This window comes from Hetaerina americana, unplaced genomic scaffold, assembly GCF_022747635.1.
Source record: "Hetaerina americana unplaced genomic scaffold, ioHetAmer1.1.p SCAF_9, whole genome shotgun sequence".
Classification (NCBI taxonomy): Eukaryota; Metazoa; Arthropoda; class Insecta; order Odonata; family Calopterygidae; genus Hetaerina; species Hetaerina americana.
Genome location: NW_027287538.1, coordinates 19949957 through 19965751, shown reverse-complemented (window position 1 = coordinate 19965751; position 15795 = coordinate 19949957). Strand labels below are relative to the sequence as shown.

Below are 15795 nucleotides of genomic sequence, written 5' to 3'. Positions count from 1 at the left end.
CGCCTTCTAAAAGTCAGATCCAGTTTCCTCAGTTTAGGTCAGACTGTCAGAATTAATTATTGATGGTGCAGCACTACTTGGGCTTCTTTTTAACTGGCCTCAGGTATTTTGCCTTGTACACTTAAGAGAAACCTTTGACTGTTACAGTAATTGCTACCGTGATAAGTTTGACAGATCATAAGTTTGTTGAAATACTACCAATTAGTGAGAGACTTATACTTACTGTTTTCTCTTCTAATCAGTACACATCCTAGCTGTCAAGATGGGTATTCATGGCCTCTGGAGACTGCTGGAGCCCACTGGAAGGGATGTGACGTTGGAGTCTTTAGAAAACAAAGTTCTTGCCATTGGTATCCTTTTTTATGTGAAAAAGTGTTAGTTATAACTACCTTAATGGGGAAACTACCAATTAAAATGAATGTCCATTATCAAAAAAGAACTTACTTAAATTTGATTAAAATATTTGGTGATCAGCTTAAAAACCTGTGTCCATCCTAAACTTAACTTTATGCATATTATTGGAAAAAGTATGACATAACTTTCTCTCCCTCATATATTATTTATATCTTCTGGTTAAATACATTTATTAATATCCAAGTCATTTTGTAAATCGATAGATTTTTTATATTTGAGTACCAGATATGTCAAATGGCTTAGGTATGTGAGCAATATGCTGATTGACTTGCTAAAAGGCAGAAAATTACGTATTAAATCATTTTGAGTGTTAAGGTCACTTATGAATGAAATTATTTACTATAGAAGTTGGTTTTCTTTTAGTTAACTTAAGATTTGATACATTTCAATATTTAATTACCACACCTGGTAGTGATTTAATTACTGCTTTAATTTCCTGATACATTTGGGAATTTAGCAGTTGAAATATGTGGTCTCTTTAAAATTTTAAGAGAAAAGGCAAGCAATTGTTTTATTTTACTATTTCAGTGAATTTCCAAAAGTCTCTTCCTTCATTTATCTTTAATTGCCAAAAGTAAGGTAATATGGGATCAAATCATGATGAAATCAATTTTGTAGCTTTAAACAACACATTTCTAATCCAGTTATTCTTTTAATTTCATAGGTTTGGCTTTTTGTTTGGGATGGAAGTTCATTCGCTGATTATAAGTTATTCTTGAATCTAAATTACTCTTTATAGTGTCAATTTATTGCCAGGTTTTTTACCAATTTTTTTGGATGGTAAATACATTGGTAAAAAAGCATGTAACTAATGCATTTTTTATGATTTGGTTGCTTATAATTTCTTACCATTGTAAATTATGTGTTAATTGTTTTGCACAATTTAAGATTAAATCATTTACCCAAGGTTTCAATTAGTCTTAACTATGACCATTCTTAGTGTTATAACTAGAAATTTTTCAAAAAATGAAGGTTGCAACACATCAAATTACAGCATCCTCAGCAAGGCTTTTGTTGGCTGGTATGTCTCCAATAATGTGATGAAAAATGCCATATATGTATAATTTCAGAGGAGATTTCTAATTATTTCAGTATGCATGAATTTTAATGTTCTGGAATTATCCTATCAGTGCTCTTATGGGAAGAAGTGATGGACACCCCTTGCAAAATGTATGTTGTCACTTGGGCCAAACATTTTCCCAAACAATTGTGTACTAATATATCTGAAAAATCTGTTATTATATGTTGTGCCTTTAATGAATCAGAGGATTTCAAAAGTAAACCTTGAAAAATAAAGAATTGGCCTTTAAAGTAAATTGACAGTGGTCAATACGTATGTAGTCCAGTGGGTAGAGCATTGAACTACTTACCGGAAGGCTCAGGTTTGATTAACGGGCACTTCTCTGGGCACCCTCAGCTTCACCTTAGCTGTGTGATTTTTTGAATACCACATCATCATTGGGGTAATCATAGGCGGCAGAGGGAATGTAACAGGGGCCTGCTACCCTGATGTATGAATTTTGCATGCCGTTGGGTTTAGTACTAGTTGAGTTCTAACCTCACCTATTTAACTGCACTTCCGGTTAAGTGTGGTGGACAGTGGTCATTATCCATTTGTATATTTATGTTAAACTTAGTCATATTTTTAAGAGCAGGGGAATTTAGAATTGATGGCATTTCTTATTTTTATGAGCAGGGAAATTTGGAATCGATGGTATTTCATTTAACTCTGGGTATCAAAATTAAAGTATCCATAGCAAACTCCAAACTTCCTTAGCATAGTTGCCAGATGTATCACTTTGGCTGTACCAGGCTCAACAAGGTTCTGCCTATTCGGGTGGAGCTGCCAATGCCCCAAATTCACACCTTCTGACCCTGTTTCATCGGATATCCAAACTCCTCTTCTATCGAGTCAAGCCAGTCTTTGTCTTTGATGGAGTTGCTCCAGGGTTGAAGAAGAAAACTATTGTAAGAATTATTTGTAATTTCATCCATTTTATGTCTTTCACTTTTTTATTCAACAGACTGTTTGCCAGCTGGTTGGTTACAGAGTGTATGTTATTTATTCAATTGTGTTGTTATGATATCAAAACATTTATTTTTTGCAAAAAAACTATTTCAACATTTTTGTTAGTTACCTTATTCTTTGATACTGGCTTCTGAAAGTTTTTTAATGACTAGTTTTTTTAGCTTTCTCCTCTGAAGGATTGGGTTCAAATTCTGGTGGTTTTGGAATTTTTAAGTGAAATCCAGAACCCTACCTGGATGCATTTGGAGAGTGAAGCGTCATTAACTTTTGTTCATTTTTAACTGGAAAGTAAAAATCCATTTAATGACATGTTTGTATTTGATGAGTTATTTATATTTAAAATTGAGGCAGCATATGTATTAGCAAATCTGTCCTAAGTAGACAAGTGTGTACCTTGAAAAAGGTTTGACATTCCATAAATACTTTGAATTCAAATTATGTAAGTGGGCATTCTGTGGAAACTGCAGCTTCTATCAAAAGTCTTCAACATGGGATAATTTGATATAAAAATATATAATAGGATTGTATTTTGTGATATTAATCAAATTTACAATGTACTGTGCTCATACTGTATAATAGATGAAACTGATATGTAATTTCTCCTATCTGGGAATCTAGATAATTTACTGTATCTACTATCATTATTACCATATTTTCCCATCGATAACGCGCACATTATCCATACAAAAATGTTCAGATGATCAAAAAACTGACAATGCGCGTTATGTAATGAAAATTGAAAAAATCCAAACTAAGACGTATTTTTACACACACACACATCCGATATAGATGTATTTTTACACACGCTATGTATAATTTTTACTTGCATATATTCATGTATATACAGATGCGCAGCCTCCATACACATTCATGATAACCATGAAGCCCTGGGCGTGTGGTATCTATACAAATTCATGAGAACTTCAAAGTTCTGGTTGCGCGTTATACATAAGGTGTGGGTTATTGATTGGAAAATACGGTACTTGTGTGTGAGTTAATCTCATGAAAAGATTTATTCCTGGATTTTTACGTAAAATTTGCATTTTTTTATGCATCTTGTGTGTTAGTCATCATTATTTTTTTCCAAAACTGTTAAATGCTGCTAAGTTAATTCCATTGCATTAATTTTAATTGCAATTTATGAACTTTTGTTACAGGCATATTTTCAATGCATAAAGATTCAGATAAATATTATTTAGCACTCTTGCTGGTATTTATCAAGTTGCAAATTATTGATATCTATTTTGATTTTTTAAATGTATTTATTTTGATTTTTTTTAATGTACTGACCATTATCTTTGATACAATGATTTTGATGGCATTTCAAAGTAGAATGCCAGTGTTGCAATGCAATGCCAGTGGTACTGCTACAATGACATCCTTGCTTTTACTGCTATATTGCAACAAGCAGGTGGTAGTAGTGTCAGTAGTTTTTGTGATGAGAGAAGTGCTCACTGTGACATTATTATTACATGGTGGTAATTGCCATGAATTTTTGAAATACAGAAGTTTTTCTCACTTCTCAAATAATATCTTTTTGACATACCATAACTAAGTTGGCCATTCAGTAAGTCCTTAGGAAAAAACGGACAAACAAATTGTTATGGTTATATTTACTTTATTTTTCCACATAATGTCCTTTAGTTTGATACATATTTCTCAGCATTTCTCCAACTTCTTCAAGCTGCCCTGAAAGTAGAATTTTGAAAGATCCTCAAAATGGGCATCTGTGTTGGTGATGGCCTCCTTGTTTTAAGTGAATCTTTTCTGCCGAGTAATTTTTTCAATTTTACAAGTAAAAAACTCATTGGGGCCAAATATGGTAAATACGGTGGATAATGAAGTAATTTGAACTTTAATTCCATAGTTTTTGCCATCAAAACTGCTCAGGTGTGCACCCATGCGTTGTCTTGATGGAAGAGAATTTTTTCTTGGCCAAATGAGGACTTTTCCTTGATTTCTTTGCTCAATCGGGGCATTAGTGATGCATAATACTCTCCATTTGTCGTTTATCTTTGCAAGTAATCGATATACATGATTCTGTGTGCATCCTATAAAACTTAACCCCTCCCCCCTTGCCCCTCCAGGTATATATACCTCGCCCCCCAACCTGAACACCCACTTGACTTTGGACAGTGCCTGGTGCATAGTCTTCTTCCAAGTTCAAGTTCCCATTCGATTCTCTCCCCGTAAATGGTCACCTGGTGACCGAAATACCGGTATTGGAGTTCTTCTTCATTATTTTTATTGGCTATAGGATTGTCTTCCTTGTGACAATTTGTTCAACAGCCAATAGCTCCACATCCTCTATTCTAAATCAGTATGATTCATCTAGTGCCAAATGTTAATCAATTTGATTCATTCAATATAAAAAGTTCCTCAGATTGTTTGGATGCGGTATAAATGGTCTTTGTAGATCGTAGATTTGAAATTGTTTTCTTTTGTATCACAAGTTTACAAAGATTGCTGAAGGAATCAGTGTTGCACTTGAACATACTCTGAAGTAGGAATATTACCAGTCACCAGAATATTACAACCATTTGAGAGAAATACTGTAGGGCAACATTGCTACTTGAACCATTATTGTACACCATACTATTCATTGGAGTTCTTTTAAATTCCCCTCAGCACAAAATACTGACATTGGTCTATATATTCAATTCCTATGTTTTTTCTCGGCATTCTTGTATCACTGTCAAATTTTCTTTGGATTTTTTCAGTTTGCAAGGAAACAAAAGAAGACTGCCGCACGTGATAGAGCAGAGGAGATGAGGCAGCAGCTCATGCTGTCACTTGCCAAGACTGGAGTAGTTGATACCACATATATAAAGGCTCAAGCAGATAAAGCAAATGCTGGCCCCAGTCCAAGTATGTGTTATACTCATGGTTTCCTCATCCAGTTGAGATATATATGGTGAAGAAAGTGTTGAAAGACCATGTGAAAAAGATGATAAAATAAGACTACTTGTGTTTCATGGTAATAACACATAAAATTGTTTTTGAAAGTATTTTTTAAAAATGAAAACAGTTATCATTTTAACCTTTGGTAAAGTAAGTTTTTTTCAGTTTGTCCTAAATTGATAGCACTAAAATAAAGTTGTCAGGTTTTATTCTGATATGATACTGACGTTGAAAAATGTTGCTTTCATCTCCATGGCAAAAGTTGATGTTAGTGGCAATATTCATTCATATTTAAAAATTAATCATAACCACATCCAACCAAATTACCACAAATCAGCAATTTCATATAAAAGGCAGTAAGAGTCAGAATGTACATATAACACATTGCAGGATTAATATAAAATGATTGATAAAATATGTAGTTTCAAATTGAAATTGAAGTATAATTAAGTACTGCTATTCATTGAATGCATTTTTGAATGACAAACAATTGCAGTGCATTGTGTTTTTATTACTTCAATGTATATTTCCTTTTTTAAGCAGTGTTTGCTGTGTCAAAATGTATATGTATGGCCAGAGAACTATAGAAATATTATTATTAACATGTTGTGATGTGGGATTTCCATTTCACTGTGAGGCCAGTGGTACATGGACCACTTAGCAGTTACCACTCACTAGTTTGTGCTGTAGGAATGTAAAACTCATCTTAAAATGTATTTCATTTTAACCATGCCACAAAAGATATTGAGGTGGCGTTTTTAAGTTCTACTGAATATAATTAGATCCTTACCATCATTGGTGATGTCCAGTAGTATTCTCTACTTGCGCACAGTGTTTTGTGGCTGATGTGTTGAATGTTAATCTGCACAAATGCCATCAGTCTTACTCCGCATGCCACTACAACATTTTGACGTTTCCTATCTTTTCAACAAAATAGCAATAGAACCTTTAACACAAAATAAAAATTATTCACCTGGACTAATGTATTACGTCTAATAATTTTGTTTGGTTAAGTTTCTAAACACTTGTGTGTTGAGTGAATATGTATGATATTAGTTTTGTGCCACATATTTTGATAGATAATTTTTTTTAATCCCAAAAGAAAAAATTGCTATGGTTGTAGAGGGTATTTTGTTTTCCTAAAATGTTCACTATTTGGTTTAGACTATGTAGTATTTTAATTTTTAGCTTAGATTGATTTACTTTTTGACAAAATGGTTACTTAAACCCATATCACATAGGACTTGTTACCTGTTTGTGGCCTGTACATATATCGGTTAACATGCTTTATCTTAATAATTCAGAAGGGTTGTGTGAAACAGGTCTAATGTGGTACTAATATTCTTTTTAAATATCTTAGGGATTGACCATTTAGGATGTATGAAACTGCAGGGACTGCCACTCTAATATTGTTTTTGTGGCAGTCTTCAGAAATCTCATGAGATAACAACTATGGCCTTAGCATTAAGCCATGAGTTTGGATCATGTGATTCATGAAGTTTCTTTCTTTTAAGAATTCTGGTCCTTTGTGCTAGGTCTGTGGTAGGGTGATGGTACATGATCCCAAAACATAGAAGAGGGCTAATCCATGTGCCCGTTTCACCACTGAGAGCTTATCTTGCCTGGTAATGCATCTTCATGGGCATGAAAATTTTCTGGAGAAATTACATTGATGATTCATGGGTAGGCATATATAACATTGTAATTTTCCTTGTTAATTAGTGATCATTAAGAAATGCCATAATCATATACCTTGCAAATAATCCATTCATATGACATAAAGTGACACACAAACTCACTGATTTTTATTTAAGTGGGAAATCATCATCACAGGGTATATACCCAAGGATTCTTTTTCTGCAGTTCTCCAAACTATATCCTGTTCTTGGCCAGTCTCCTCATCCCCTTAAAGCTTCTTGCAATTACATTTTCCATCGCCTGCTTCTCATAGTTCAACCTAGGCCACCTCTGTAATTTTGCCCCTCCACTTTTCATTCTATTTCAATCTTCAGTAAACTGTTGTCCCTCAAGATATGTCTTATCAATTTTCCTCTTCTTTTGGTAAGTGATATAGCATGGAAATCTATGGACAATAAAGGCATATGAAGGCTCTTGATATTTGGTGACACAGCATGCCAGTCCACATTAATTAGCCACAAGTGACTACATTGTAATTTTGGTAGTGATTGAATCTCAGAGTGTCATGCCATGTTGGTTCCTGCAAATTTAATGTGTTGAGAAACTTCTCTTTTCTCACCCCCTAATCACTTGGTCGAATCCCTTAAGTGCTAAAGATAAATTGGAAATGATGAAGCATGCTCCTGACATACCTGCTATTGTGCTAGTATTCATTTTAGGCTTACTGAGCAGTTTTAATCTTCCATACTGGCTCTAATACCTTGCAGTCATTATAATGAGCCCTGTGGGAAAGCAACTTTCATAATATCAACCATACCTGTATGTTGGTCAATGTAAGTTATGATATAGGAAACATGTTAGTAGCTGAGAATTACATAAAAACAAATGCTTTTTAACAAATTCTTCTATTATTACAATGCTCTATTAATTGTTGCCATTTCAGGAAAAGGAACCCCAAAGAAAGGCAATGCTGCAGAAGTGGAGGAGGAAGACCTTTACAAACTTCCACCTCTCCCAAAAAATGCTGTTCCCGATAAAGAAGAGGCTGTCTCAGAGGAGAGCTCATTGTAAGAATTTATCTCCATCATATATTATTCCAAAGGTGTATGTGTGTATATGTATGTATATATTTTATATTTTTATATATAAGGGGACATGGTAGTCCAGGGGTAGAGCATTGGACTATTGATTCAAGGGCCCGGGTTCACCTCTTTCCAGGCATACCTCTCTGAGTACCCTCAGCCTCACTTGAGCTCTGTGATTTTTCAGTTACCGGGGGAAACCATAGGCAGCAGAGGGAAAGGAGCTGCCCCCCCCCTACCCTGATGAGTGAATTTCACATGCCATTGGGCTTAGTATTGGGTGAATTCTGCCATCACCTACCAAATCAACCTTTGTGTTAATTACTGTGCTTATGTTTTATATTTTATATATTTATATATCAGTGGGTATAGCATTAGACTACTGACCAGAGAGCTCATTCACACAATTTCCCTGAAGGGAATGCAGATTGAAATCATTATTAAGGGATAATGAAGTGTGCGATTCAATTCCAAACGATAAAACGGGGTAGGCAGTTTAGGAAATGGAAAGTTGAAAATTTAACCGGAATGGTAAGAAAAGAGTATCAGCTGGCTGTAGAGAAAAGTATGAGCAAGGACAAAGAGCTGGATACTACAGAGGAAAAATAGGAGCATGTCAACAAATGTATATTGAAAGCTAAAAAAAAACAACTGTAGGAAAAGTACATGGGAAAAGATGATGAAAACTATAGATTACAGATAAGAAGATTGGAAAGATAGATGAGAGAAGGAAATGGAAGAATGTAAGCACAAGAAGCATGGTGGAAGGCAGAGTGCTAGAAAATAGAAAGTTTAAAGGGAAGGGTGAATAGGGGTACCATACAAGAAGATTAAAGCACCTTTGGGAAATAAGAAGGGAAAATCTGTGCAATCAACCAAAGATAAGTCAGGAAAATGATTATTTGAATGAGGAAAGATTCAGGAAACATTGAAAGAATATATTGAGTAACCATATGGTAAAGATATTGGGCCAGCAAGCTTAGATATTAAGGAGAATATAGTATAGATGAGGATAGCTTAGGTTCGGGCATGTGGGGTTTTTCAAAAAGTTCCCAACTTTTTTATTTCAAAAAACTAATTCACTGACAAATTATTGGTCAGGGTGCCCTTCAAAGGAGTCTCATCCCCAATGTATACACCATTCCCAGCGGTGTTTCCACTTTTGGAAACAGTCATGGAATGCTTCTTCTGCAATGCTCAGAAACTCCTTTGTCAAATTTTTCTCTATCTCTGGAATGGTGGCAAATCTTTTTCCTATGAGTGTGGTTTTTAGTTTGAGGAACAGGAAAACATCACATGGGGCCAGGTCTGGTGAGTAGGGTGGGTGGGGAAGCACAGCAGTCTTGGTTTTGGCTAAAAGCTCACGAGTTCTGATAGATGAATGAGCTGGCGTGTTGCCATGGTGAAAGAACAACTTGCCACTCCTCTCAAGTTTGGACCATTTTCACCTGATTTTCTCTCTTACACATTTCATAACCTCCAGGTAGTACTCCGTGTTGACAGTCTATAAGTAATATTCAGGATGCAAAACCCCCTTTGCGTTAAAAAAACAGTCAACATCACATTGACATTCGAGCTACCTTGTCGATTTTTTTTTAGGGGGGCGGGAGGGATGTTTCACTAATCCGTTGTGAAGGTTGCACTTTTGTTTCAAAGTCATATCCATAAACCCATGACTCCTCACCTTTTATGATCCTGGACAAGAAGGTTTCATCCTCTTCGGCTCGATCAAACAGTTTCTGACAGACTTGAACTTGATGTTGTTCCTGGTCTGCTGGTATCATGCAAGGCAGGCAACTCGATGCATCCTCATTTTTTCAGTCAGGGTTTCACAGCACGAACAATAAGTACATGGTAAAACTGTATCCATAATCTCATCATTCTTGCCATCCTTTCTCTCTCCTCAGTTTAAATGTAGTAGACCTAAATTATCAGACTTTTTACCATCACAGTCATCAATCAGAGGGTTGGTTTGATAGGGGAGGGTAGAGCTCACCTAATACTAAGTCCAACAAAGTTCACACATCAGGATAAGGCAGCTGGTTTCTTTCCCTGTTCAGCCTATTTGGTATTTTCCCAGGAAGTTTTGGCCCCCAAAAATCAAAAGAGCTGACATGAAACTGAGGGTGCATTGAATCACTGGGAATTGAATCTGGGTCCTGTGGTCAGTAGCCAAGAGCTCTACCCACAGGGCTACACCATACCCTTGACTGTGCTTACAGAATATGAATATATTTTGAGGTTATAAAGATTCTCAAATGGAAAACTTGAAGTAGAATTGAATTTTGGAACAAGGGCACGGTTCACTTTGGTTGGTTCTCTCATGGTGGCCTTAGAACTTACTGTATGTCAATGTTTTCTTCTCAAAAGTAATTTTTTATCCTTTTACCTGAGTAAATATTCCACTCTCTGCTTTTTAATTGAAAGCCTAAACCCCCTGTCTCATGCTCATGAGGTGGCTAGTGTGGTATTTTATTATTATTATTATATAAATCATGTTGCAATTTGGCAATTGTCCTGGTGGCAATGGTCAAGTCTGGTCAACGGTCACTCTTACAATGCACATGCACACATACACAAGAAGAACAGATATGAGACAAAATGCTCTTATATACAATGACTTTTTAAGATTACTAACCGCACCTTTGCTATCACACAAGGGCTAGGTTCACACCATACCTACAATGCTTCGTCCATCTCCACACTCCGTCCATAGTCATGCACTCTTCAATTTCATGTACTGTTCAAAATCACGCTCTGTTAACACATCATTCACTTTTGCAATACAGCTTCTCATGCTGTCCACATCATGTACAAACAATATTTCAATAAGAACAATAGTATAATAATAACTGATCAATGAAGTTTATCACCCAGTGGCTGCTTTACACTTATTCTTAAAACTCCTAAAATCGGATGGAAAGGGCTCAAACAAACCTCCAGGCAGCTGGTTCCATTAAACAATAGTTCTGGTTAAAAAATTATTTTTTTGCATTCTTATTTTTATTTTAAAACGGTGATCGCTTTTTCCCTTAAAGTTTGGTTTTTCTATCTCTTTCCATAAATCTTCCCATGCTTCGTCATTTGTAACGATTCTATACATCATTCCTAACCTACTCCTTTTTCTTCTATTTCTCAAACTCTCCCATTTCAGTATATCCAACATTTCCACGACATTATCTGTTCTTTTGTACCTTTTGAGTGCATATCTTGCTTCCTTTCTTTGAACTTTTTCTATCTTTTTAATATGTCCCACCTCATATGGATCCCATACTATGGACGAGTATTCTAGGATAGGGATAACCAGTACCTTTTATGCTTTTTCTTTCGTGGCAACACTACTTCCTATAAATTTCTTATCATCCAATGAAGTACTTTAAATGCCTTCTGTGTCACATTATCTGCTTGGATTCCCCACCCTAGATCCTTTGTTAAGTAAACACCTAAATATATATTTGCAATGACTGCTACATGGGATTCTTTCTCCAAAGAGGGTGTGAAATCCTTTTGTGCATTCTTTTTATTTGAAAAATATATATGCTTACTCTTACTAACATTAATGCCCATTATTTCTAACCCAGTTACCAAGGCAATCAATGTCGTTTTGTAGTATTATGCAGTCATTTACATGCTCTATTCGTCTGTATATAACGCAATCATCAGCAAAGAGTCTTACTTGGGAATGTAAATTATTTGGTAGATCATACACGTAAATTAGGAAGAGTGATGGCCCTAGAACACTGCCTTGTGGAACACATGCTATAACGTTTGCCTCTTTTGAAAATACATCCCCTATTTACACTTTTTCAATTCTGCCTGTAAGAAAATTTTTTATCCATTGCGGTACTCTCAAATCCAATGGTAACGACTCGAACTTTAACAATAATCTAACATTAGGCACTTGGTCAAAAGCTGACAAAAATCAGTGATTACGGCATCAATATCCTTTCCTTCATCTATTGCATCGCCGATATATTAGCTCAATCCCAAAAGCTGCATTTCACACGAGTATCCCGTTCTAAACCCATGTTGGTGTTTGAATAGCCATTTATCTGTTGTCCACCATTCCTAAATGTAGTTAGCGATTCTTTTTCAATTATTTTGCAAACAACTGAGGTTATGCTTGCCGGTCTATAATTCTTGGCTATTGTTTTATCCCCTTTCTTGAAAATTGGTGTAACGTTTGCTTTTTTCCAATTATTAGGTAAGCCATCATGATTTAAAGTTACTTTGAATAGATGACTCGGGCACGAAGCTATCGGGGTATCACCCAGTTTTAGGATGTCAATTGATATATTGTCCGGTCCCAATTGGGTTATTTTTCCTCATCTTCCATATTTTTTTTCACAAAAATATCTTACTTATTTTTTCTCCACTATAAGACTTGTCGAGTCGAGGGAGATGAGCTATTTGGTGCTGTTACCCTGATGAAGTTCTCGGTCATTTCTGAGCTATTTATGCAAGCCTTATTTTCCTTTTTATTTTCTATTCCCTGAAATGACAGAGGAATAATCTATCACCTCTGCAAGAATCAGGCAACAACCATGGAAATGAAAAACGGAAGGTAAATTGCAGCCAAAATAAACAAAGGAGTTCGACAAGGATTCAACCTCTCACAGCACTATTCAATGTATATCTAGAAGAGGCAATAATAGAAGCTTAACAATTGGGCTTGAAAGGAGTCAAGGTGAATGGCAAAGAGATTAACATGCTGTGGTTTGCCGATGACATCGCAGTAGTGTCAGAGACGCGAGAGGACTTACAAGCAAACCTAAATACTCTAGACCAAGTATTCAATTGTTTCTGGCTCAACCTTGTGGAAATTCATTTTAATGAAATTAAGAATACAAAGTAACTTTCCAATAAAGGACAGTGGAAAGTTACTTTGTATTCTTAATTTCATTAATAGACCAAGTACTTCGGGAATATAATATGAGTATCAACAAGAAGAAAATGAAAATCTTTGTGTGTGGAAGAGAGAAGCTGAATGCAGATATCATAATTCGAGGAGTGAAACTAGAGGAAGTGGAATCCTTCATCTACTTGGGCAGCAGTATAACTTGGGTAGGAAGAAGCTTGACCGACATTTAGCGAAGAATGGCCCAAGCAAAGAATGCGTTCATTGAGAAGAAGCAGCTGCTATTTTCAAAGAGCAAAAGATTGCAAACAAGGAAGCTGTTCATCAAAATTTCGTGTAGAGCATGGCACTCTATGGATCGGAGACATGGAGTATTGGAGAAGTGGATCAATGAAGAATATAAGCATTTGAAACATGGTACTGAAGGACGCAGACAAAGTGAGGAACGATGAAGTATATAGAAGAGGAAAGGATCAAATGGAGAGCTCTACGGCAAAGAAGAAGTAGATGGATTGGACATACCTTGAGGCACAATGGATTAGTTAGAAACATAATTGAAGGAAAGATCCCACGAGGAAGGCCCAGAGACAAGTACATAGGGCAAATTAAGAAGGGTGTAAAACAGAACCTATCGGAGGGCGAGGGAATTAACACTAAATAGTGAAGAATGGAAGGCTGCAGTAAACCAATGAGGATTGAGATACTGATGATGATTCCCCGAAAAACATCTGTAAAGCAAGAGTTGAAAATATTTGCTATTTCTACAGTGTAGGTTATAGTGCCATTATCGTTAGTTAGTAATATGTTTATGCATTCCCTGTTGTATTTTCTCGTTTCATGTATCTGTAGGAATTTCGTTGCATTGTCCTTCAAAATAGCTTTGATTAGAAATTTTTCCATTGACTTTTTCTTTTCCCTATTTAGTTTCCAGACCAAGGTGCTGTAATTCTGTGACATTTCTTTACTTTCATTCTTTAATCTGTGTGAATGAGGTGAGAAAATAATCCCGAACTTAAGGATGCCTTTCTGTTTCTGAATAGGTCAGATGAAGATGATAACCTGATGTCCTACTATGAGGTGGGTGAGGGAAGCTCAACTTCAGGGAAGGGAGATTATGGGACGACGGGGAAGGTACAAGGGGGCTGGAAGAAATGGAATACCTGGGTTGATCCTCATGAAGTAGACCTGCAAAGTAAAGACTTTAAATCTTTACCCGTTGAAGTACGGCGTGAGATCCTTACGGATTTGAAGGAAGCAAGGAAGGAAAGCTCTTGGGGACGGCTGCATAAGATGCCCAAGGTGAGCATTACATCTGGTTGATAATTTAAAGTTTGTGTGTAGCATTAGCATGAACTACTTTTTTCTTAAATTTGGGGATTTATTTGTACTATGGTGTCATCAGTTGTATTCTGCTTCCAGATAATCGACAAAATATGGTGGCATTATAATGCTATTAAATATGTAGTCTAAATGTATAATTGATAATCGAATGTGTAAAATATCATCAAAAATATTATTAATGGCTTCATTCCCATCCTTTCATCATCTTAAAGGGTTTACATTAGCCCTTTTGCATTAGACATTCAACGTAAGCTTTTGTTGATGCAATTTTGAAGGAATGTATGTGAAGAAACTGGTGAGATAAGTTCATTTGAACCGATTAAATTTTTTGAGTTCAAAACTATGTGTTGAACTATGTTCCTTGGTCTTTTTTTTTGACACACTAATTGAATTGAGGCAAGCTTGCACCAGAAAGTCCTTTTTTGTGAAGGAAATGTTATATCTGTTAAAATGTAAGCCTAAGCAATACACCCGAAACATTACCTAAATAATTTGGAAAAAAGTCATGTTTGAAAATTTCGTGTTGAAGCATCATCCTGGGCATGGATGGGCAAGACAGAATACTTTTTGCCTTACTTTATTACCAAGGTAACATGGGGAACAATGCTATTAGATAGATTATTTAAACATTTTAACTTTCTATACTCTCGTTGTAATCATGCAAATCTGTGGAGGTTTGCTGCATGCATTGCTTGCAAATTCATTTTCAATAATATTGAGAGAAGGACTGTTCTATGGAGCACAGCAGTTTAAACACTCTCTGAGAAGGGGTCATTCTTCATGCCCTTTGGTCATTCTTCTTATTTCCATATTACTGAAATTGCACATCTGCATATCCTTCTGTAGGGATTGGGTCTCAAAGTCAGATGTAATTCAGGGAAATGTGTTGTGAACACTCTTCTTTTTCAATGCCAGTTTTGTTATTATTTTTCAATAATCTCTCATTTAATCAACAATGTGTTGAGTGGGGTGCTTTTATGTTTCTTTCTCCGTTCACAGTTTTGGTCAAATTATTGAAGAACAAGTCAATATTATGTTACCTGGAATTCAAAAGTATCTGACAATTCGATTGTATTGTATAAAAACAGTTAAAAAAACATAGTAGTATATACCCAATAGTCAAAATAAAATAAATAAAAGCTTATTTAAATTGTAATGAAAAATAATGCTAACCTTTTATTCTTTACAAGATAATGCATAGCATAAATGAAAAAGAAACACTTTGTTCCAATCCACCAATTTATAATAAATGAAAAAGAAACACTTTGTTCCAATCCACCAATTTATTACAGGTACGACTAGTTTCGACGCTACGGCGTCATCCTCAGGTACCTGAGGATGACGCCGTAGCGTCGAAACTAGTCGTACCTGTAATAAATTGGTGGATTGGAACAAAGTGTTTCTTTTTCATTTATTATAAATTGGTGGATTGGAACAAAGTGTTTCTTTTTCATTTATTAAAATGAACTTCCACAAAGTTGAGGCTGAAACTATTGAACTAAATAATGCATAGCCTTACAAATTGTTTTCAG

At 35.6% G+C, this 15795-nt stretch overlaps 1 protein-coding gene across 1 annotated transcript in view; it reads left to right on the top strand.

Annotated features, from left to right (window-relative positions):
• Window positions 1-249: 249 nt before the first annotated feature.
• Window positions 250-15795, top strand: part of mus201 (rad2 superfamily protein mus201) — a 29682-nt gene continuing 14136 nt past the window's right edge. Inside the window, exons 1-5 of the mRNA XM_071597884.1 lie at window positions 250-350; window positions 2204-2382; window positions 5164-5311; window positions 7926-8049; window positions 13963-14221. Of these exons, the coding sequence (XP_071453985.1) occupies window positions 263-350; window positions 2204-2382; window positions 5164-5311; window positions 7926-8049; window positions 13963-14221 (798 nt within the window). The 5' untranslated portion in view covers window positions 250-262. The remainder of the gene's footprint in view (window positions 351-2203; window positions 2383-5163; window positions 5312-7925; window positions 8050-13962; window positions 14222-15795) is intronic.